Here is a 25,501-nt window from a genome sequence, read left to right on the forward strand (position 1 = left end):
GGATTTTTTTTTCTGTTTACTTCCACACCAACAAATACCTCTGCTGTGATCTTCATTTCACTATGTGAAAGCAACATAAATAATGGGAAAAACAACAGCGGTGCTTATTTCATAACACACTAAAAAACTGATGACATGGATAATGCTGGTGGTTGCTTAGTTATGAGGAAAACTACGGTTGTGATTACGGTATCACAACTGGTCTTTGCCATTTCTTTTTCCCTTTAATTTTTGAGGTTGTCAATATTGGGCCTTTTTAAAAATGAATATGAATCTCTCTCTCTCTCTCTCTCTGAGATTCATTTTACTAACTATCACTAATAGTAAAGTGATTTATCACCATTTCCATGACACGCGGGGTCCTCCATACGGGAATTTCACAATTTGTTTTAAATAAAATGATTTCTTGTTTAATATTTAATTAATTTAAAATATTTGTGACAGGTATATAATTCCATGTTGGGATTATTAAAATTCTCCTGATTCCTGAGAAGCAAAAAAGGTCCTGAAAAGATGCAGCTTACAGGCCACCATTAAATAACATCACCAACAGGACTAATAGAAAGTCTTTTATTAATGATCTTTCCTAAATATATTTTTTAATTTAAAAAATGTAAAGGATGTGACTATAATACTCCTCCCAGTGTCTTCGGGTCCTCTCACATGATATGAAATTAATTTTGAGGTGGTGTTTGCGTATTTGTTAGTTAATTTTCAATTCCTCCTTGTCACAATCTGTGTACCTTCAGCCCCCTTTCTTTCTCGTCCCGTCTTCGGCCGTCTGTCCTTCAGGTGTGGCCTCGATGTGACAGACAGCTGCCAGTGGTGGCCTGGTTTCACACCTTGGCTGCCCCCCCGCCGCCTCCCTCTGCAGACAGCAGCCTGGGAAACCACAGGCCACCAGGCTGGCGCCAGCCTGTACGGCTTAGAGCAGGGCAGCCGGCCCAATCAATACCTCTGCATTTCCTGTCCATTTGCTCAGGTCTCTTCATTAATAATTACTGCTTGGCGGAGCTTCAATGCGCTCGCTGGCTGGGCCAAGGGGAGAGGCTGGGTGACCTTTCCCCGCCCCTGGCTTGACTTGGATCACACAGACAAACACGGGGAGAGACATAATAAGGCAACACAGATGACATTACCCCTGATTCATGCCGGTTCCTCCTCTGTAGCGAAGAGCACGCCAAATGCTATTAAAAAAAATACATTTTTTTGCAGCTGTGCTTATCAGCAGTGGTACACACCAGGTAGAACATGACTTTGAGACATTTTTACAACCAGTTTGGTGCCGCTTTTCAACTTGGCAAACACCCACTAAATCCAGCAGCTATGATTTCACCATCATCTGTGCCGTGCAGCGGCAACCAGGAGGAAGCTATTCTTAAAAGTAATTTTTGAAAAAATAAGTGCCGCTCGGTGTATCATTTCCTGTTCATGGTACATTTTCCAGATGACAATAACAATTCTTCAAAACATCTTAAATTACGTTCTGCCTGGGATGTGCTTTCGCTGATAAGCAAAGCAACAATAAATGCCAGGTTTGAAACTGCAGCAGCCCGGTGTGATTATTTTCTCCAGGCATGAGAGAAAACAAAACGCATGACATGATGCTGAAGTAATGTGGGGTTTTTAAAAAAAACTTTTTTATTTAATGATGACCAGAGAGCAGAACAGTTTCTCAGCATCTGGATCAAGTAAAACAAAGTTAATCTGTTCTCGTTCTTTGGCCTCTGCAGACAAAGACCCCTCCAGGCTGTACAGGAGTGTGTGTGTGTGTGTGTGTCCAGGTCAAAATTTGGTGACGGCAGAGGCGATGTTCTCCAAGGCGGATCGAGCCTCGGAGGAGGGGAAAGCCTGGATGGCCTCCAGAGCCTTGTTGCCATGGTAACAGCACAAGTCCATCGCCGTGCTCACGCCTTTCTCCGATTTAACCGCTGCCAAAAGCTGCAGACGGATGAAAACACGCATTAGTTTGTCATGTTTGTGTCACTCTCGTTACTATCCAGCTGTCAACACAATAAACTGTTAAGAGGCAGCGAAAGTTAGCTCGCTGTTAAAGCGGGCCCGAGGGCTAAAACGGGAGGAAAGATGCCTTTTAATAACCCCTCCCCAAAAAACCCCAATCACAATCACGTCTGTGCTGCCAGTGGTACCACTGAAGGCAGCTTCCCAAATTTAACTACAAGAGGAAATTTTCAGACTCATCACTGTGAGTTGGGCTTTAAAAATTTGGCATTTGACAATGAGAAAGGAAATGCCCTGAATCGTGTTTCTCTGCCAGTGCTAATTACGTAGCTCACAGCTTTTCTGTCTTTCCACTTTACTAATGAAGGCACCGGTTTTTCTGCACGCCAGGTAATGAACTGAACAAAGGATTTCCGTGAAGACTGTCTGTCACAAAGTCACGGATTGTTGGATTTTTTTTAACACATTGATTTCTGCTCCTATATTCCAGAGAGCACCTCATGCACCTTACACAACTTACACATTTCACGCATGAGGAAGCAGAGGCCATCAAATCAAATCAACTCTAACATCAGCTTTAAGTACACAGACTGAGTGAATTTGTGCACCTCCCTGTGCTTTACTGCTGCTGTGTTGGGACATCTTTTTGCTGGAGGCGTTTTACCTGATGAATTCTGGAGGTGGAAAACCCCGTAGGCCTTTCTTCTCTAAATCACCAGCCAGGGTGATGCTGAGTTCGACACCTGCAGTTCTTTATTATCATTTTTCTTCTTAAATTTAGAAAAGACTATATTTCCTGGAACATTTCGCGCCATCTTCTCCGTTAACCTTCTTTAATTCGGCATTAGTTTTTAACGTTTCCTCTCTCCCTCCTCTGTTTGCGCGTTATGTTTGGTTCCACATCCTGTTCTTTCTTCATGCTCCGAACAAGATTTGTCTGTCTTTGCCGCCTTGAGTCTCCTGATCTCATCAATATTCACATGCAGCACATGAGAAAAAATTAAACAGGACAAGTGAGCATGATAGCTGACATAATTCAATAAAATATGATCAGGTTAATTCATTTTTCAAAAGTAATGTACACTGAATATATTAAACATCATTTAATAAAAGATGGAGTTAGTTTTTCATCTGAAAACGCCACTTTGTCAAGATTTAGTATGAAACGGTGAGTTACCCCCGTGTAATTAAATTAAAAGCCAATGAGAGACCCTGAGCAGCTCCTGAAGCACCTGTCCACGATATCAAGGCTTGCTCTGTGGCTCCTGATTACTGCTGCAACTTTCCACTGATTATAAGCCAGCCCATCTTCTAGAGTCCTTTTCTATGCTTTTCAGGTCCTGGTAAGTCTGTGGCACATAATGTAAATTGTGTAATGCCAAAAACATTACAATTGCTCTTGGCAACACAAAATAACTGCCCACAGGTGATACCAAGATGGCTGCTAAATGGCAAGACACCGAGACCATGTCCACACTAATACGTTTTTGTTTGAAAACGCATCTTTTTCTCCCCGTTTTGACCTTCCGTTCACACTGAGACGGCGTTTTCGGTCAAGGAAAACGTGTTTTGAAAACACTCTCCAAAGCAGATACGTTTTCGCATCGCAGTGTGGACAGCGAACCCGGAGCCTTTTCGAAAACGATGACACAATTTAGTCATGTGATACAGTCATGTAACCAATGAAACTAAGATAGCGGAGGGCATTATACAGCAGTTGTTTTGTTTGCTCTCAATTTTGACAGCCCTATTAAAGACTAATATCAGTTTGTACATGCTCCAGATAGTTTTTCTTCAAATTTTTTAATTCTCACTCGCTTTTGCAACTTTGTACTTTTGTGTTACTCGCAGCAACAACTCCACCTCATTGTTAGTCCATTTAAAAAACTCAGTGCTTTTCCTCGACCTTGTGCCGCGACGTTTCAAAGAGCCGAAAAGTAAATAAACGGCAGACAAAAATGAGGCAGGTCGAATAGTCTTGCCTTTCACGCATCCGCAGTACTGGAACCTAAACGTTTTCGGCCGTTTCAGTGTGGACGCAGAGCGTTTTCAGACGAAAACGCCGTTTTCAAATTTATCCAGGCTAGTCTGGACGTAGCCTGAGAAACATTTAAATACTTGGAAAAATTGGAACTTACACAGAATAAAGTTGGTGTTTCTGCTTAATGTTTGTTTTTAATCTGGTCAAGATTTAACAACATAATAAACCCTGATCAATTTAGCAGACATGTTTAACTCTCCATATCTTCCTCCCTTGCTGCTCATCATCACTATTCAGCCAATCACACTCAAACTTTCTGCAGGGTCACCATCTAACAGCTACACAGCAATGACAAGTTATATAAAAAACAGACATTTCTTTTTATACAATCCACTGATTAAAACCTGACCATGCTTACTGAAGGTCACAATAAATTGTGCGTTGAATGGTGAGCACACATCCTGAGTAGCTGACGCAGCTCCTCAGGCTACAGTGAGTCATCCTCACGTCTTTTCTGTACTCAGATTTTCTTAGATGATTAAAACCAAAACATAAGTGCCTACAAATAAAACTTCTGACTGATTTTGTGTGTGTAGAGCTACTGGGGAACAAAAGACTAACAGTCAACACGAAACTCTGCTTGTCATTTTTCAGTTAATTCATGCTGGTTTTAGCTATTACAGGTTCCTAACTTTGTGCTGAATCCAAACTTTAAAGTTTTCTCACCCCCGTGTGCTGCTCTTAGTTTCCCTCCTTGTGTCTCCTCACCTCTCCTTCCCCTCAAACTTCTCTCCCCTTTTCAGCAGCCCTGCTGAAGGAGATTCTCTCACAATGCCACTGTCTCAGAGTCTCGGTGTCTCCTCCGCAAATAGGCCTCGGTAACTAATCCTTCCTGCTCTTGTTTCAGGCGAGACCAGATAACACCCCCCTCCTCCCCTCTTCCAACACCATCGGACCCCCCCTCCTCTGTAGCTTCGCTCTTTTTTTGCACCCCTATCGGTCCCCTTCTATGCCTCACACATTGACTTTGGAAAGCTTGTTTCCCAACTTTGATATAAGTTACAGTGAAAAGACATCCTGTTTCTCTTTGCCGTCTTTGAGGGCAGACAGTAAGGAGGTAAAAACTGTGAAATACGGCAAAGGAAAATTGTGGCCATCTAACAAACTTGTAACAAAAGTGCAACTCAAAGATAACAGAATAAAACTGAACTTTGTGTCACACTGTGAAATAACATTAAGAGTTCATATCTCACGGAACGGGCAGATTCTGGATAAAGGCATTCGTAAAGCTGTGTGCTTACCTTTGAGTAATCCAGCTGGTTTCTCAAAGTTTTTGCCTTGAAGAATAAAAGAAAAAGAGATAAAGCAGGCATGTATCTCTGGCTTCTAAGGGTAAGCTTTAGAAATTTCTCCAAGGCACAGGGAATATTTCACTGTCTATTTCCCCACCTACACCTACAATAGTCAGAGGACAAAGCGTGCTTCTTCGTTGTTACAATTTGCACAATAGCAAATACAAAATAAATGCATAAAACTAAAGCAAAGAGTCAAGCAAGCAAGTCAGATGCAATAACAACTGAAGCTGAATAGTGAAAAAGTGACACCTGGAGTAGTTGTTGCAGTATGTACTACAATAAAAACAACTTCCACTGATTCAGAGGGGGTCAGGGCAAAACTTTTTCAATAAGGAACAACCCTGAAGTCTTAACTTTCCCGATGATGCTCTGCCAGCCTCACTGCTATTGTTCTCTGCCTGTAGGGGAAGTTATTTTTACCTGAGGCCTGCAGAAGCACTAGAAGCACAGTGTTTTTAAATTATACTCAAAACAGCAGCAGTGTGAGGAGACGCTGGGGGTCTGCTTCTCTGGTTGCAAACCCTCTTTTGGCCAGGCCATCCAATCACAGTGGAGCAGGGGTGGGGTAAACACTATTCTGACCAACCATCAGGTCCTATTTGATAAGACTGCTGCGTATGGCTTTACCAAAACACATCCCCAAAACTTTTTCTGGACTCAGTGACTGAATTTGTTCATTCAGTCACTGAGTGAATGGAGGGCAGGTCAGTCGGACTGAGATCAGGTGAGTTTTGTTTCAGCAGTATGGAGAAATTTAACAGCTTTCTCTCTCACCTTTGTTTTAGACCTCAGTTTGATCTTCTTTACTCATCACAGTAACAGATATTGTGAATTATATTATAAAGTAAGATTCATTCAACTTTTCAAGTGGTTGCACGCAGCTCTTTCAGATCTGATGCAAACCTATTTAAATTAAAGCTGATACTCCTGCTAGAAACATAAAGGCAGTGAATCCAGCTGGCCCTGGTGTCATGGACCATCCTTAACGTACCTGCTGCAGCTGATGATGCCACGTCTCCCGGCCCATAATTTGACGGTGGAAAACGACCGGGGCGGCGCTCAGACTAAATGACAGCGGCTCTCCTACTCTGCTCTTCATAAACGGCTGCAGGTCAGAGTTCAGCTGCAGAAAGGCAGAGAACATTCGTCATTGCGGAGCTTCTACTTTGTAACTTTCAGCTTATCAATTAAACCAAGTCAGTGGTGAAAACAGTCAAGGTTGCATTTGCCTGCCTACACTCTGAGCTGACCCTGTTAATGAACAGACACAGCTAGCCTGATGAGGACGGTTCTCCTTCAAAGACCTCATTTTTGGTTCCTCCCATGCTGAGATTCCCTGTAGCCACTGAGGCCTGCAGGCAGGCAGCTACAGGGAGCCCCAGCAGGAGAGGACGCACTAAAGCAGCAATGAGAGTGGGATCATTATGAATGACTTCTACACCAGCGCCAATAATATTCAGCTGAAAATCTCTGAACCTTGGGAAAAATAACTGAGCAGCTGCATTATTTACATCTTAATGACATTCTAGCACATAACAAATCAACCTTCTTCCTGTTTCCACATTTTTATGCCCCTCTCTGATACAAGAATAATAAGACAGACAGGCACTTAAGTCTAATGTTTCCTATGTTTCGTTTGCACTTTTTGTAGTGCCGATAAATCACTCTGCTCCCTTTAACGTCACGCTTTTATGTATCAATTCAGCTACAGTGTGAAGTATTTGATAAATAGACATAAAAACACTTTTGAAAAGAAGGGCAATTATTCATACCAAGGATGAGAGAGAAAGAAGTCAGACATTACTAGAAGCCAGATTTTTTTCTTTACTTTGAATTAACTTGATCACAGAAAGTATGTCAGTCAGGAGGTCCAAAACTTTGGCATAAAAAAAGATCAAAGACTAAATTAGAACCGCCAGAAAACCTCCACATTTTTAATTTAAGTACTGACATAACTCTATTTTTTTTCACTGCACATAACAAAATGCAACAATCTATGTTGCCTCTTCTCTCTAAAAAGAACACGGCTGCACGGCTTAGGTTTGCAATGTTACATCTGAAAAAAGCGCAAGACGATGTCTGAACAAAATGCACAGCTCCACATTTGGCAATAACCAAACATATATCAGCACGGCGGTGGAGGAGTGACGATTTGGGCTTAGTTTGCAGCCACAGGACATGGGTACCTTGCAGTCATTCACTCAACCACAAACTCCTCTGTATACCAACATATTCTAGAATGAGTCCTTCTACCCGACAGTTAAAGTTTGGCTGAAATTGGGTCAAGCACCAGGACAGCGATCGACACATAGCATGGCTGACAAAGAAAAGAATCAAGCTGCTGCAGCAGCCCACTCGAAGTCTAGACCTCATGCCTAAAAACTTCAACATACTGACATCCTTAAGCTGCTGAATTATGGAGGACTGGGACTATGCTCCTGAACCATCCATATTCATAGAGACAAAAATCCCGGGAATTACAATATTTTTTCTGTTTCCATGGAACTAATGACAGGAGCGACTAGGATCCTTCTCTTGGCTTTTTTCTAAAACAGTCAGGCGTTTATTACATCTTTTTTTAAATCTCTTGTTTAAATTATCAAAAGAGTTTGTTCTTCTTGTATCTAATCCCTTGAAATCCAGTTGGTTTCCCGCTAAAAAAGGCATCGTGATGATACGCTGATCAACCATTATAGATTTATTGCTCAGACAACCTCCTTTCTTGTATATGTTACTTGCTGGATTCGCCTCACCTTGTGGCCCAGCGACAGGTGTTTGCCGTACTTGTAGGCCAGTCTTTGAGACTCTTTGTCGTGTTTGGCGAGCTCCATCGCAGCTTGACAGCTCTTGGCTAGCAGCGCCCCATGAGACAGGAACGTCTGCTCCTCCCACGCCGCCACGTCGATGCCGTCGGTGAGGCCGTTCTCCTGCAGAGCAAACAGAGGCAAAGAGCATGTGTGAGCAGGCCTGAGCTTCCTCCGCTTTTAAGTTCCCACAGAGCACCTCGCTGCTCCACCAAAACAAGCCTTCCTTGCTCTTTGACTTTATTTCTCAGTGTGTAATTCGTGAGGCCTCAGCGAGGAGCAGCACACAGTTATTTTCCACAAGTTCCTCAGTCATTTTAAAGGAAGAAGGAAACAGTAACAGCAGAAAAACAACTGAGAGTTTGCTTTTTTTAATTTGCAAATTTAAGTAAATCATAAGAAATATACACAAATGGAAACAGGTTGTTATTATTAGAAACTATTAAATAAATTCTAAATTTCTGGAAAATAGAGAATAAAAAGCCATTGAAACACATCAATTATGTGTATGACATTTTCTAAAATATATAAAAGTAATAAAATAAGTAAATTGTGTCAGAGTTGGAGATGTTTTTTTAAACTACCTCAAATTAACTAGTTATAAACTCAGCACATAACCCACAGATTTAGATGAGTTAAAGAAAATTGTTGCTCACTGGTACCTCTGATTACTGTGGACTATTTAGGAAAGAAAGCTGCTTATTACTATTATTAGTCTTATTCAGTTATTGTTGGCCACTTTCACACAGAAGCATTACTAACCTTTCTATGCTGCTCACAGTAGGTGTTAACTATTTAATCTAAAGGCAACCAAACATATTATCTTTGGTTTCTTGAAGCTTTTAACTGAATCTGAGTAAGCTTGTTTTTGCAATAGTATATTTCTTAAAATAAGGATGCTGGTGTTACTACATGAAAAAAGTACATAACCTAAAGCATTTTTCTCTGCCTCTCAGTACTTTCTGATTTTCTGACATTATACCCAAATTTTTTCTACGGATGATTCAGACATTTCAAAAGAGGCTATATGACGTTTTTCTTTGTTCCTAAAAAGGTCATTTCCATGAAGCAGTCAGGCACTAAAGCTGTAGCAGGCATTGTATTGGTGGAGGGAACCTACCCTTAAAAGGCTAAAGGTGGGGCATACCCTGGACAGTTTGCCACTATATCATCTAGAAACACCATTCACATAATGACATAATGACCAATTATAACCTTGTGCATGTCTTTGGACTCTGGCTGGAAATGTGGGTGTTTCATGAGAAGCTACTCAGGCACACGGAGAACATGCAAACTCCACTCAGAAAGGCCCCAGCCAGTGGATTCAAACCCTGGACCTTCTTGCTATTAGGCAAATGTGCTAACAACTACACAGCCACAGGAATAGTTTACATTACTGAGCACATGTTCACCATAAACAAATTGCCAATTAACCTCTTTATTAGTAGTAAATTAACTGTTTGTGAGCAATTACAAAACCTGACCATGCTCTACTTCAACTGAGAACTTTCTGCTCAATAACCTCATAATTACTGCTTATTAATAAAGGTAGTTGCACATAAATTATGAGCTTGATGTCCTCTGCTCAGTATAGTCCTAATAATGTGGCAGTAACATAAAAACGGACTTTAGTGAGGTCTACTAGAAGAGCTTTTACTGATTCACTGTTGAGATTCTGACCTTATTTATCATTTCCTGGGCCTTGATGCTGCCCCTCAGTTCATCCTCTGTCTGAAATAAACCGTTTTAGCTCTTCAGCTCAGGTCATCGTCACTTTAAGGCCAACTTTCTTCTGATTGGCTGCCCATTGTAACCACAAGGCTTGAACAGCAGGTAGGTGGGACTTCTGTGCTCACAGACGGAGCTGTGTGGCCAAGATGAGGATAGCAAGGATATCTTCTCTATTTTAAACTTTAACCTTGTTTAAATTGGCATAAATGATTGGAATGGTAGGTCTCCCGCTGTTGAATGGCCTTCTTATGTATCTCTGGACCATTCCTAGTGCGTCAGTGTACGTTGTTTCATGTATTTGTGCCTTGTGTCTTAGCACTATGCCTCCTCCAATGTGTCAGAATTCTTCAACTTGATCTTTACTTTTGGGAAGCAGATGAAATCGCAGTGATGTAAAGCGAGCTGGGCAGGTCAAAAAAAGGTGTCATAATAATGTAATGAACTGAATGTTCTCTCAGACAGCTTAGGATGTTACAGCACAGAGAAGTTCACCCTGTCAGCGCTTACAGCCATATATCCTTCTCATCTGATCTCAGAAGCTAAGCAGGGTTGTCCCTGGATAGGACTTGGATGGGAGACCACCTGGGAATACCGGGTGGTGCGAAAATAGAGCAGGTTGGCTATTAATCGGAAGATTCCTGGTTCACCCAGTGTGCATGCCGAAGTATAGGCAAGATGCATTCATCAGCGTGTGTTTATGTCATGCATAGACAAAAAAAACCCAAACCTGTTTATGTGTGAGGAGTGCTCAAAGTGAGAAAAAAGCACCATCTAAGTACAGTCCATTTAAGCCTTGTGAACAGAGGTCTCTTCAGCAGAAAACTGCTCAGTCATCATAGCTGGAGACTCATCTCTCATCACTAGACTGAAATGGCACATGCAAGTTTCTACACTTTACAATTGCGAAATTGCAGAGCGCACAGTATGGCCAGAATGACGCTTCCACAGAGAGACCTAAACACTGCAGAGATACAGAGAAGATTACCTTGAACAGGAGATCAACCAAATTTAATTTGAGTAAGGCATTGGGATATTTCAAGGTCCAGAGAAAACGGATAAGTATGCATTGTATGGGAAGAAAAGATGTTTTACCTCTGTATTGTGGGAATTCTCATAATAGACTCCTTGAACCAAATCACCAATGGCACTGGAGATCAATTCAACGACCTGTCGAAGACAAAATGAAAGAAAAACACGTTGAAGATGTTTGTTTCAGATTAGGACCTGAAATTTTCGTATTCACGCTCATTTTACTTGATATCATTGACTCCAAAATATAATAACTGTATCAAACCAGGAATTAAAATCAACAATAAATCACTTAAAGACAGACAGGAATTTCATCAGAAAGCATGTTAAACTTTGCAAAAAAGATTTTTGATGACCAAGAAGAAAAGCACAAGAAATTCAACTGTGAAACCAAAGCTAGGACGCACAGGTGTCTGCATGCTTGGTCCCAACAGTGAAGCCTGAACCAGGAGCAGTGAAGACCTGCTTTATACTGAGTGGGATGACCTCAAATAAACCGCCAGCCGCTGTAAAGGCCATCTCACCAAGAAGCAGAGTGCTGCATCAGTTTACTGGTCCCCCACAATCACCAAACCTAAACCCAGCTGAGTTGATTAGGGATGAGCTGGATCACACAGTGAGGGAAAAGCAGCCAACAATTCCTCAGCACATGTGGGAACTCCTTTCAGTCTGCTAAAAAAAAAAAAAAAGCTTCAGGTGATGACCTCATGAAGCCGCCTGAGAGGCCAAACAAAAAGCAAAAGGTGCCAAAAGGTGCATATCTGAGCCAGAGATTACAGGTTTGATTCACACAGCGGTCAACATGTGCAGCTACTTGACCTCTTCAAGTGTCCCCAGGTCAGGTACTGCACTTAGCCTCTCCCTCCTCATAAATCACTAACGCTAACAGCGCTGATTAAACTCCTAAAATGTCGATGTAAATGAGGCTGATCACAACCGACACGCTATTCGGTTCATCTGTGACATTTGTAATTAAAAACCACAATCCCCCCCCCCCCACACCCCCTCCCCCTTGACTGAAGAGCGAGGAAACGGTATCTGAACAGCTGGTTTGGAGAATTAATCGGAGGTGAGATGTGCTGGAAGCCAGGTGAACTGCAACTCGGCTGCTCATTTTCGCTCCGTAGGGGAGCTCCTGGCGATTTCACGAAGCACATCCAGGCTCGCCTTCGTTCATTATACTTTGTATTTATAGAGGAGTCCGGTTTGAGAGAGCCGGCTCGGGTGTCTGTCTGGTCTGAGGGGCTGAAATGGAGCTAAAAGGCAGATGGTGAGACAAAATAAGGTGGTGTCCAGAGAGCAGAGGGGTTAACAAGGTTTTGAGAGTGATGATCTGACCTCCGGGTTCTCTTTTCTCATATTCCCTCATTATTCAAAGATTTCTTACGCTTTGTACCTCTGGGTTTGCCTCATTAGTATACAAGGTTAGGATTCTGCAAAAACATTGTGAGTCAAATGGAAAAGGAAAATGAGCCTTAAGTCTAAATAACCACTACATCTGCAATCAGTGAGCCATTAAATATGCTTTGTATACATTTTTAAAAACCAAACTAAGACAAAACTTAAAGATGAGGCTAAAATGGGCCTTATGAGTGTGTTTTGTTTGCTTAAGAGTGCAGTTGCCCATTTCCCCTTACAGGGGGCATGCATGCCTACATTTTAGCTTACAGAAACCCTACCAGCCTCTCATCAACCACCAGATAAGAGGCTGTATCTTTTAAAGTGGTTGTTTATGTCTGGATCTATTGAATGAGTAAAAGAAAAAAGAAAAAAAGGCAGACCATGTCTCCGTCCTTCATTCACAGCCACAGAACAGCGTGGACAGTGGAGACGGGGCCACGCCTGTTACAGTTCAGATGAATGAGGTTAAATTTAGAGCTCCTTCAGCTCATCCCAGACATCCTTGGTTCATCAGAAAAGTCTGGTGACGCTGGCTGCTCCGTCAGCCTCGCAATGTCCTTTGGGTAACTGAATCCACTAGGGGAAAATATTGAGGAAACCTGAGCTTCGCCCACAGACCTGGAAGGACAATGTGCCTACAGTATTACCAGATGTGGTGTCTCTGCCTGGCCTGCGTTGGGAAGTGGGGGCCAGTGGGGGGCTTTTTTTGGAAAGTATCAGATCATCTCTCCCCCTGCCTCCCCCTTACTCCATTCCCAAATCTAGCCAGATCGTGTTTTGCCGACAGGTCTGCGAGGGGGAAGAAACCGGAGCTCCACGGGAAGATTATTTTACAGTTTATACAAGTAGTGGCATAGGTTTTCTCTCAAGGCCACGACATATAATCTCCATCGCTCTCAGTGCCTTAAAAGAAAAAAAAAAAGCCTGGTTTATGAGAAAAACTTTAAAAGCTACAGGAAACACTCATCTGTTACCCTGCACCTTCAATATTTAACAACAGACTCAACTGCACAGTTTAGCTGTTAAAGGGCTGTAAATATCCGGCTGTTAACAGATTTTAACGGTGAAAAGCAAAATGTCTTATAGCCTTCACTGCATTAGCCTTGGAGTAATTATAAGTTTGAAAATGCAACAGCATATTTGTTAGTTTTTTTTTTTCTTTCAGGTAAAACAAAGAGGATACAGGATTAAGAGTAAATCTTTACAAACTCTACAAAAAACAGGAAAAATATATGCAAAAATGAAAATGTTAGAGTGGCAATTCTCATGCCATTTTCTAGAAATACGATACTGCGTCTCTCCTGTACAACAGTTCCAACTGGGTTTTTTTTTGCAAATTCCAAAAACTGCAGTTCCTCAAATGTCCTCTTGGGGCTGGCTCCAAAAGGGAGTCGATCCACATAGATTCCCATGTTAAACTGAGCACTTTGCAGCAGAAGTAGACATGATTAAAACCTGCAACAACCATAAAACAGTTTCAGCTAACTTACACTTTCATAACAAATTTATTTCATAATTCATCCATTTAAACTGTATCAGTGCTTAATGTTTGAAATTTTGGGTGTTGGGGTTACTTTAAGTGACAGGTTGGCACCGTTAGCTTTCTGCGAGGCTTTACCTCCACTCTCACCAATCTGAATTACTCAACAACGTTTGTTGCATTTGTGCCTTTTTGAGCATTTTAGTGCAGTTATCTGATAACAGCATAGCTTGCTGTCTGGTTAATTGCACTAACAGAGTGGCCAGGCAGATTAGTTCTAAAGCGTATAGTCAGATTTATATACGTGACATGAATGTTTCAGCTCCTATATGAACTCACAGCACCTGCTGCAGTTTTCCGTTAGGATTTAATGTATTATACTGTTCACGACAAGCAGTGCTGATGAACCTATTAAAAGTGGACTTGCATTTACTGTGCATCCTTCTAACTCACAGTTCTAATCATACGAATCATTTATATTATAATACAACAACTAATAACGCACAGCTGACACTAATCAACAGAGTAAATCCACATTCATGGAATTACACAACCAAATGGTATAATGGGTATGCTAAATGGTCAAGTGATGCTCCAGAGTAACTTGCGACAAATAAAAGGAGCTGTTTCGGATTTAAAGAATGAGATTCATTTAGCTTCATTGCTTGTGCTCTCGTCCCCTCAGACTGAGGCAGCTCCTCACACACAGCGACAGGAAAGCAGGTGAGGTAAAGATAACACGTTACTCGAGGCTAACAGGTGTTTTTCCTGACAACAGAATAATTTGTGCAACAAATGCTTTAAGAATAAGTCAAAATTTAGTTTGTTTTAAAGCTGTAGCTCTGCTCTGGAAACATTAATGCTAACGAGACAGATGTTGGCTTTGTGCAACAGCTGCTGCACATCCAAATATAACAGGCAGCATTTTAAGTAATGCCTCTATAGGCCTGTGCCAAATATTTTATTTTTCTTAATAAAATTTGAGGGATTAGTTTTAGTTGAGTATTTTATTCATGTTTTATGTCTTTTTAAAGTATTTTGGGGGCTTTTTGTGCTTTAGGCTGACCCCGGATGTTGGATGGATTCAAACTTGGGCCTCTGCTAAAGCCTTACAGCACATGGATCACCTGCTCAACCCGATGAACTGAGCTGGCTTCTCGTTTTATGTATTTATTATGATATTAAATTACTAGTTTTTAATTCTAGAGACTCTTGATACAGAAAAGTAAATGTAAACATATTTAAAGACCAATTTTGCAAAAGAAATATTTAATAATAATAATAATAATAATAATAATAATAATAATAATAATATGTGATATATTGTGGAACAGGTTAGCAGGAAAGACCAGACCTCCCTCTCCCTAGCCACGTCCTTCAGCCTATCTGAGGAGACAGTGACGTGCGCCCAAGCCAGGTGTGAGATCTCATGGGCTCCACCAAGTAGGAAAACCCAGAACACCTTACCAAGGAGGCCCCAGTCAGATTCCTGAACCATGTGGAGGAGTAGCAGTGACTCAGTAGTAGTAGCTCCTCCCCCTATTGCTAAGGGAGAGTCCAACAACCCTTCATAGGAAGTTCATCTGTAATCATGCTCTTTAGGTCACTATGCAACTGAGCCCTGACCTGGACCTTATTCCTGCTGCTTCACTCTCAGGTGCAAAGCAGCAAAGTATGAGGGCGTCACATGGTGAGGGCAACAGAACCACATCATCCACAAAAATGAGAGACTCGATTCTGAGGTCACCAAAGTTTCAACTTTCTACACTTGGCTACATTTGAAATTCTGCCCATAAGAATTATGCACATGGAGCAGCAAAAACCATTAAAAAATACACAGATAACACAGATTTTTCTTTTTCACCAGTGCTGATTTAATTAAGTATAATTAGGTGGACTTGGAAGTCATTTGAGTAGTAGAAACCACTCAAATAAATGCATAAAACGATGTATAAACGTAGATGCACATATGTATAAAAGTAAAACAAACAAACAAACAACAACAATCTGATATAAAAACATCAGACTAAGGATGTAAAAATTTCTTCAGGTAAAAATTACAGTCAAAGAAATTAACTGTGCTTTACTTTTCCAATAAATTAAACAGAGCAGAGCTCAACACCAAAATCCAGCCCAAACTAAACCACATTTCTGTACCTTCAGCTCAGCATTATGGACTCATCTCTGCTGTTTACAATAATCTCATTTCCACTGTGTTCCAACCAGAGAAAAAGGCTGAAAATATGAGCATCAGTGCATGCTGTGGTGTGGTTTCCCCTTGGTTCATTTTGTTTTGCTAACCTTTTCAAACATGAGTAACTGTGAGCTATCAGATGTCCATCTCCTTATTACCTCTAAAAACTTCCACTACGGGGGATGCTTCCTGTGGTTGCTTCAGATTGCAGGCTTGTTTGGGAGAAAGAAAAAAAAAAAAAAAAAAAAGGTTAATACTCTCCAGCATTGCTCTGTGGTAATTTAGTGCTAGCTGAGTATGAATGGCATTGTTCTCACCTTGAAAATGAACAATGCTAAAGGAAAATGTGCTGTAAGCGTTCAGTTTAATCAATGCCAATGTGCTTGGCTTGAATGCACGCTTAATAGGATTAAATCATCGTTAGTTTGAGTCATCAGCAGATCTGCCATCATTTCATTCTCACTGTGTTTTTCTTCATCTTCCAGGGAAACAACAATATCAGTTCCATTACTGTAATTTGTAGCTTAGCCACAGAGTGTCTATTATCTCTTAGTATTGTTACAGAGCCAATTAGCAATATTAAGGAAGCACCACACCTTTAGAATTATCTGTAACTGATCAAGGAAAGGTTGGTTTATAACTCCCTCTGTGTTTCTTATACAACAAGCACTACTGGGAACCTACAACATATGCCTGCGTGTGCTGAAAAAGAAGCATCAGGGAAGGCGGCAAGGGCTGGTCCGGTTGATGGCACGGGAGGGGGAGATGGTTATTTTGATCCACTCAGGCAACTGCATTCTGAGGCAGCAGCGTGGTGACAGCATCTGTCAACGAGGGGTTACCAGGCTACGCAGCAGATATGATCTCAGATGCTCTCACAAGGCTGCCCCCACACCAACGTCAAAAGATTAAAACTATAACTAGTTTATATGCTTGATAACCTCGTTACCAGCATGTAGCAAAGACTGACACTTGCACCTCAAATATGCTGCTAGGAAGATCCATGTTTGAAGGAGTTTGAGGATGAAAGCCCCTCCAGGTGGCCAGATGATTACCGTGTGAAACATGAAGTTATTAGAATAACAGCTGAATTGTCAAGAAAAGGGACCACCTGCTGAGAATCTAGGAACCAGGAAAAGATCAGGTCTCACCTGTGTCTCATCACACATCCTTGAATTTCAAAACTTGTCATGCTTGCCAAGCAGTGTCTGCTCACTAAAACAATGCTATGAGAAAGTGTTACCATTAGCCAAGTTGTAGTTGTAATAGAAGTTATTCCTCCACTTAAACTGCTGGAGTGCACGCCCTCTTTCTTAGCCTGCAAAAACTGAGATGAATTTCTTGAAATTTGTTGGAAAGTTGAAGGATGTGTCAAAGAAAGACAATTAAGTCATTTAATTCTGTTTCAGATCTTCAAAATGACAAAAAAGCCCCCCCCCCAAATTAGCAGTGAAGAACCGTTCTATCCCACTATGTCTGAACCAAAGCTTTGGTTTTCTAGAACCATTTAACCCCAGGGTGCCAAAAACGGCCCGCCAAAGGATCCAGTCTGGGTTTGCAGCGCTGAAAATCACAGACGGAGGAAAAAAATGTGGAAGTTTTTCCAGTACTTTGCATCATCACTAGAACGACTGAAAGACCTCACATATAGTCTGCTACACTGCACACAAGTGATGTGGTTAAGCCAAGAACCAATGCCAGTGTATTTTATTTTTAAATAACTGGAATGACTCAAAGTGGAAAAAATGCATATTGTTCAAATTGCTCTTCGTGTTTTGCAAATAAAAAACAGTTCATTAAATGTGAACATTTTCACATGGACCTTTACACTTAAACAAAAGAGGAAAATCTGAAGAAGTCTGCGGGCCCTGAACTAAAATTAATTTGACAGCCCTGATTTAACTAAAAGGTGCCCGATGGGTAAACCACTGTCTTTACGATTATCGTTTGTGTCACGTCAAACAAACACATTGAACACATTTCATCTCACAGTTGCAAAGCTCTGATATTTAAAAATAGAACGTTCACTACACTATGCACATGTGTGCACACAAAAAATCTAAATGAACAGTTGTTCATTTAAATGCTTGAAATCCTTAGGCATATGTCCTATGATGCAACTTGTGCTGTAGCTTGAAGTGAACTATAGAAATATAGCTTCGCATTTTGGCAACGCAACCATGACTGTGATGGATCCGCTTGCTAGTAATACGCCATGTGAGCAGTCTACTGAAAAGCAAAAGCAAAAAGCTTTTTTCCTCTCATTTCTTTTGCTCTAGTGATCTGGGTTAGATTCAATTGATTTTGAGTCGTTTCTCTCTCTCCAGCTCTTCAGTAAAAGGGAATATTCTGTAATATTTATTAGTTCCATGTCCAACATGATCTGCTCTGTTTTGTCAGCCCAGGTTCAACACAGGACTACAAATCAAGCTTTTTTCAGGACTTTTTTCTTTTCCCATTTTCTTTAGTTGACAAACTCTTCTCCGATTGGTATCTGATTCTTCAACTGATAATGCTGACATTAATCAAAAACAATATTAGGAGATGATTCAAAAGGTCTGGGATGAAGCTAGGCTTTCTAGGCTTTCAGGCCCTAACCCTGGGATAGGATGTAAAGGACTATAGGAAAGGAATTGGGAGCAGTAAGCAGGCAAAATGAAAAACATGACATTAAAGCAGATTAACACAAATAAATGAATATCAGGATTGCATCACCTTGAATAAGAATTAGCAAAACTGCTAAAAATGTGTTTTATTGAATACATTTCATGTCTACAAAGAGATGACTGAGAGAAAAGATGTTGGTATGAAGTCTGGCACTGATACGTGAGGCTCTCGGGACCTCGAAGGGCTCATACTGAGCAGCCCTTCCCCCTGAAATCAGTCATGTCAGGTCAAATATTTCTCAGGAGAAGTGTTAGTGACGGACAGGATACCTTAGTGTTGTTGAGCTGGGCCAGTCCCGTGCAAGCATTGGCCAGCAGAAAGTCGCCGCTCAGAACAGCCATCTTATTCCCAAACTGCATGTCCTTCAGCGGGCCGTCTGAGTCCGTCCACTCCTTCAAGTTAACAATCCCACGATGCACCAGGAAGGCTGTGTGGACCAACTCTGTGATTTCTGCCAGGTTCCTCTGACTGTGAGACAGAAATCCCCCCACCAAAAACAACAATAAATCTAAAAATCACAGCTTTGTCGTCAGCAGCTTTTAAAATAGGCGTTCCTGAGGTTTGACAGTTAGAGAGCTTTTTGACAGAAACATTTTTATTGTCTTCGAGTCGGCAAAGTTTGAAAACTCATTCAAGCATTACCGCAGAGGTATGCTGATCACAAAGAAATCGGTCAAAACAAAGGACTTATGGGTTTCTTGATCTTCCACGTTCAGAAAAGGAAAACCATCTATTCAACCAATAAAGCGCCAATATTCAGGAGCTGCAGTCCTTTCACTTCAATCAAACACTTATAAAAAGAGAGGGTCTCTAAAATGTGTCAAACCATTAAATGGGACGAATTTTTAAAATGTGCCATTACCCATTGATTTGGATGTGCTAAGTCCAAATAAGATGATTAAAACAACTGACTGCAGATGTTGCCCAGCACTTTCACATCTGTTGCATTTTTTATGTTATTTAAATAAAGCTGACTTGATTGGCTATTAGATGAGTTTTAATCATAAATTACAAGCATATGTTTTCTCATCTGTTCTTTATTATGTAACAAATTAAGACATTTGTGGAGAAAAATGAATAAAGCCCTATATTAGCAGTTTAGCTTAGCTTTAGATCCACTGATAAAAAACTGTACTGAATTTAATAAAGGATGTGTTTGCAGTCACCACAGTGATTGCATTGTCGGCTACGACTCTGAACTCCAATACAAAGTCAGACGGGCACCACGCAGATATTTGGTAAATTAAAAAGCCAATATACCGGCTCACATGTTTTTCCTTTCAGACACACAGAAGTTTGTTAATCATTAGTCTGTACTTAGACAAATTACACTAAGAAGGTCGAATCCAAGGTCTGCGTCTTTTCTGGTTGTAGTTATGAGCTTTTGGTCTTACACCCGACCTGGTAGCACATCATGAAAACCAGAGCCAGTGGTCCAATATTAGAAATGTTTTATTACGTATATTTCTGAAACATTTTGGCTGTAGACCACCAAGATTTGAAACCCACGAGGAACTGTGGGAGATACATTTTCCCATCGGCTTCTATATTAATGGATGTTTTGGAACCATAGGAGCCCCCCTCCCCGCGCTGGTCATAAAAAACAACGCAACTTTAAGTACTTCTTTTATATACAGTCTACGTCAGAAACGAGCCTTTTCAGCCTTCTTCCTTTTCCCTTTAAGCCACTATTACCCTGATTGGTTGCCCTTTCTGTTCAGTGTGCCAGAGACGAGCAACGATATTAGGTACATCTCCCGACTTCAACAGCCTACAGATCCAAATGCAGAAAAAAAAAAAATGTCTGCATACGCTGATCTTATTATATGAATCTTTGGCCATGTTTAATACGAGCATCCACTGTTGTAGCTGTATAAATATATGACATAAATTATGGATAAGTATAATAGGTCCCCTTTAAAATCGGAGTCGGTATCCTCAAGGGCATAAAGCAGCAGATATATCAGACATTTTGCTGCACAGCACGTCAGTGGTTGTGTTAAAAAAAGAAATTAGGCTTATCATTAGCAAATAACAGCCTTTCTTGATTATGAGAGAAAAGACATAAACGTGGTCTTTGAATAGAGCCTTTCAGCGCAGCCTTGGGGAGGATATAATCAAATGTTGATTCAGTCATTGGTGGGGGATAATTAGGCCCCTCTCCATATGGAAGGAGCTCGCCATGCTGTGACAGGAGGGATCCATCCAGACAGGGTCGGGTGCACTGATAGCCACTTACGACCTTCTTTCAGCCGCCATGAGGACCTGATGAGCCGGTCGTCGGCTTTGAGCTTCAACTCCTTCCTAAAGACACACTCACACACACACACACACTTGTAGCCAGGTAATTGCCGTGTTCGACGACGGTGAAGGAAAAGATGTGATTAAAATTCAATAATGTCATCTATTTTGCCTCTCAATCACACCCATTGTCTGGTTGGTTTCTCTGCTCGGTGACGCAGAGCAACAACACAGAATGAGAAGTTAATAAGTTCAGGGTTTAAATAAGAGGAAATTAACAGATTGACAGGCTCGTGTTCTCAAGGTGCCTTGAAGTGATGGCTACGCTCGGTGGGCTGCACGAGGAAGACTCATTGTTTCAACAAGAGGAACAAGAAAAAGAGCCGGGGCTGATTCTGGATCGCAAAAACAACAGGCTAAAATTTATTCCAAGTCATCTTACGGTGACCCTTTTCTTTGCTTTTTCACTTGAACTAAGAGAGAGCCAAGAGACCGTCTACTCAAGCTCCACAGGGATACAGCAAAATAATATACAATACCCGACAAATGGTCATTGACACAGAAAAAAAAAGCAGCCCCTTTAGCCTTGGTTAAATCAATATACAAGAGTTTCTCTGCTGAAACCGGCTTTAAAAATGTCACTTTACGATTCTCACTTCAGAGCCTATTTGGCCAACCTTAAAGTGACTTTATTTAATGAAGCAGCTCATTTTATGCTTGTTTATGAATAAAAAATCCAGACAGCAATGTCAGTTTAAGTCTACTAAGTTAAAAAACAAACAAACAACAACTTAGCAATCGAGACACATTACAGTTTTTAAACAGAGTGACGTTTTTGTCAGAGCCGTTCTTTATTTTGAAAACACTGAAACAAAACTATTTATGAATTTATCATTTTTATTTCAGTGAATAATTGTTTCAAGTAAAGTAACAATCTGGGAAAAATTTATTTTATCAGATTTTCCGAAGTACACTACACAAGAAAAAATTCTTTAACCGTAAAGGGGCAAAAAACAAAACAAAAAACTCCCATCATGTTAATACGTGAATAAAAATTTAAGTCTTAAGTTTTTCAGAAAAACATATTATGCTCATTTTATTTCCTAAACAGCCAGCAGGGGGCGACTCTCCTACCTAAAAAAACAGTAAAAGGATGTAGAGGTCTGCAGGCAAAACAACCCCACTTTTTATTTTACTTCCTGATTACTTGAAGTTTATGGTCTTAATTGCTTGTCTTGCAAATTTTTTCATGATAATGCTCATTTTGAAAATCGCTGCCCTATTTAGAGTAAAAGAGCTGATTTGGGTTGTTTTTTTATTCTTCAAAAATCCACAAATATTATATCAAGCTACGGCAACATTTTCAGTACTTACCTAGAAGTCCTTCAAGTTAAATCACCTGTCAGTGGAGACCCAGGGCACCTGGGCATGGATTGGTCCCCCACTTTGTCTCACATCCCCGCAGCAGCATTTTTCATTTCTGCTACATTGACCGTTACAAAAGGCCTCCACCAGTGGACAAGTTGCATGATGGTGCAGGTGTGAGTTTAGTGAACAAAAAGAAAAAAAATAATGTCTATAAATCATGCAGTATTTATCCAACCCAGGTATTTTCTCCAAATATTCTTGATGTTTTATTCATGGAAGTAGAGCAGTTTTTTAGTTTGTGCTTTTTTGTATTGGTTTGTTTCTGGATGCTTATTTTGATTATATACATAAAAAGGTTGCTGGAAGAAAAAACTATCTATTTATATTTTAAGGCCAAACAAGAGATCTTTGAAAAGGTGAAGGGAGTCGCTAAAAAAAGAAAATATAAAAGATTTGAATCTGGCAGATGATCGATCAGATTGAATTAATGTAGATAATTAATTTCCCAATGTGGTTCAATGCAAAATGTTTAATTGGTGAGAATTCATTTTTTTCTTTTAGAGATAATATTATTATTATTATTTATCGTTTTAACTTCTAACAGCAGTGGAAGAAAATGAGGAAACCCAAAATGAAACTCCTGCACAAAGTACCAGAACCCCCCCTGTCAGTCGAACTCCGGTGCATACAAATTCCCACTCTCCACTCTGCCAGACCTGATCAGCAGCAGTAGAGCTTGGGGAGGAAAAAGGGGGACAAGGGGGCCGATGTATAAATAGCTTTGGTGCCCAGTTGCATAGCAACCGATGCCATCTTGCAGAGGTGTAACGCCCCTCACCACGCCCCTTGTCCTGACTGTTCTGTTCAATTTCCTCCCTCCGCAGTCTGCCTCGCCATCAAACACTGCCTTGCAGATCTGTGTGCGTCCCTGTGTGCGATTTAAAGAGGTGGCCTGTCCATCACACAGCCTGCATGATGCACAGTAGCATGGTTTTCATTTGTCACAAAAAATTAAGAGGTGTGGTGGGTACAAGTTGGACTGTACATGTATGTGCCTGTGTTTCTATCCATCTATCTATCTATCATGGTGGTGCTCTGGTGAATCATCAGTGTCAGGCAGCAGAGTGGGAAATGTTTTACAAATGCTGCCTGTCAGGAGGGAGGAGACCATCCCCCGGAGGTTTCAATCACCCCCCAAACCCGCCCCACCCTGACTCCCTCCATCCTTCCATCTCGCCATCAGCAGAGGTGCTAATGAGCTCATGAGAGGTGGGGGCAGAGAAAGAGAGAGAGAGAGAGAGAGAGAGAAGAGGCAAAATAGTGCAAATGAGGTGATCAAGTCATGCTCTGTGTGTGTGTGTGTGTGTTTGGGTTCGGACCATCTATCACGCAAGTGAGAGAATGCAGCATGTTGGATTCGGTGATCCGGTGTCACAGGGATGTAACATGAGGTGACTGTGTAGAAACTCGCGGCCTTGCAGACCGAACGGGGCTGGGCTCGAGCTCCTCCACAACGCCTGGCTTATTTCAATTAGTTCTAATATTAGGATGTTTCTGCACAGACGCGGCTCCACTGCACACATGTGCCTGGTGCCAGCTTGCAGTAAGAAAGGAGGCTTTCAGGCTCCCAGCACATAGCCACGCCAAACACAGCAGTCACTTCTGGAAACCACTTGGCACACACCCACACCCCTGTTCTGAGCTGCATGCTGCTAGTTGGATATGTGTGTGGAAGCCTGAGAGGACTGTGGAGCACTGCCTAAAGTATTTTAGCATCAGAGCATCAACACCACATTAAACACTTTTTATTTAAATATGTAAAATAAACTGCTGTGTTAAGTTTGTGATTTTGTTGAGCCATTTTATTGCATTTACACCATATTTAGACTTAACAGTCTGCAGCTGCTCCCTGAGGCTTTATTGCTCATTTTAAAGAACTCTAAACAACTGAGACTGAACACCTCCAGTCTGGAAACCAAGGCTGAAACTCCCTCCATCTCAAAGCAGTTTGCCAGAGTAATTGATGGCATTTTGTTGAGAACATGAATATGATGATTTCAGTTTAATACGTATTTGCGAAGATATGCCAGATTCATACTCTGGGGAGCAAATTTATATGAATCGTGTACCAATCTTAGTTTAATACTAAAATTTAACTTCTAATTAATGCCGGAATTATGGACGTCTGTAACATTTTTTAAAGCTATGACACTCAAATGGCTAACAGTGGCAAACCAACCCAATGGGGATGACTGGTTAGAGTGCATACAACCTGGGTGCAAGGTGGTAAACCCAGAAGCTCCAGCAGCCAAGAGGATGGAGGATTTGGTCCAAGCGCTACTGGAATATGATATTATTATATACTACCTGGGCTGTGGCATATATAAGCCTAAAAATATAATCTTCACCTCTCATGACCAGTGACAGCGGGGAGTTTCAGCCCAACTTAATAAGCAGACATAATAGAGCTAAAACAGTAATACTGAATAATCTTTGCACCTGTTCCCTTTCTTAAAAGCTTTAAAATTATTTATAGTATTAGCTGTTCTTCTAACTGGCATTTGCTATGTTGCTAGCCAGTAAGCATACCCATAATCCTCTTTTTCTATCGAGCAATGACGAGCTGGTCCTGGTGTTTCTTTCTGGGGTTTTTTTTCCCTGGTCCTGGTGTCTCTAAACCAGGAAAGGAAGAAATAGAGATTCTGGGTTCATCCGATTCTCAGGAAGCTGTATTACGAATGCTTTTGCAATATTTCAGGATGTGTGAGCTATTGTTTGCAGAGTCTAGCTGTGTGTCCGAGGTAAACCAGTAATATTTTACTATTTCCATGTCATTGTGTGTTCAGTACCAGTACGTCTGGTCCGATTGGACAGATCTGTTTATTTGGGTTTGAAAAATTTGAAATGAGCTTGGTTTTTTAGACACACCTATTCTTATCTTAATTAATCAGTTTTTACAAATAAATTTTTTTAATTAAATTAAAAAAAATAATATTTGCACGAATTTTACGTGGCCGGTGTGTAAAGACCTTAACAATGACCTTTGTTTACATAATGGGCTTCATGGCTTTTTTTCCCCAGTACACCGTGAAAAACAAACAAACAAGAGACTAAGCCTCAAATTTACTGAGGTCACAGTTTCTCCTCAGACTTCCATACAACCAGAAATCTTATTACAACTAGTGGAGTCTCCCCCTGTTGGGCATGAACAAGAATGCAGGTTTAAGGTATTTCAGCAGTGGCTTCACTTTTCAGTCCCAGGAGCTGCGTCTCTCTTTTACACCATCT

The 25,501-nt window shown here is 41.0% G+C and overlaps 1 protein-coding gene across 2 annotated transcripts in view; it reads right to left on the reverse strand.

The window, feature by feature from the left end:
- Positions 1-1,613: 1,613 nt before the first annotated feature.
- pdss2 (prenyl (decaprenyl) diphosphate synthase, subunit 2) overlaps positions 1,614-25,501 on the reverse strand; it is a 33,228-nt gene continuing 9,340 nt past the window's right edge. Inside the window, exons 3-8 of one of the 2 annotated variants that reach the window (XM_004559284.2) lie at positions 18,874-19,072; positions 10,926-11,000; positions 8,052-8,225; positions 6,290-6,421; positions 5,245-5,280; positions 1,614-1,941 (exon numbers count right to left, since the gene is read on the reverse strand). In XM_004559284.2, the coding sequence (XP_004559341.1) occupies positions 1,786-1,941; positions 5,245-5,280; positions 6,290-6,421; positions 8,052-8,225; positions 10,926-11,000; positions 18,874-19,072 (772 nt within the window). In that variant the 3' untranslated portion in view covers positions 1,614-1,785. Of the gene's footprint in view, positions 1,942-1,979; positions 2,923-5,244; positions 5,281-6,289; positions 6,422-8,051; positions 8,226-10,925; positions 11,001-18,873; positions 19,073-25,501 lie in introns of those variants that run through there. The other variant, XM_004559285.5, reaches the window with a different exon arrangement.

The sequence above is a fragment of the Maylandia zebra genome, linkage group LG19 (assembly GCF_041146795.1).
Source record: "Maylandia zebra isolate NMK-2024a linkage group LG19, Mzebra_GT3a, whole genome shotgun sequence".
Taxonomy (NCBI): domain Eukaryota; kingdom Metazoa; phylum Chordata; class Actinopteri; order Cichliformes; family Cichlidae; genus Maylandia; species Maylandia zebra.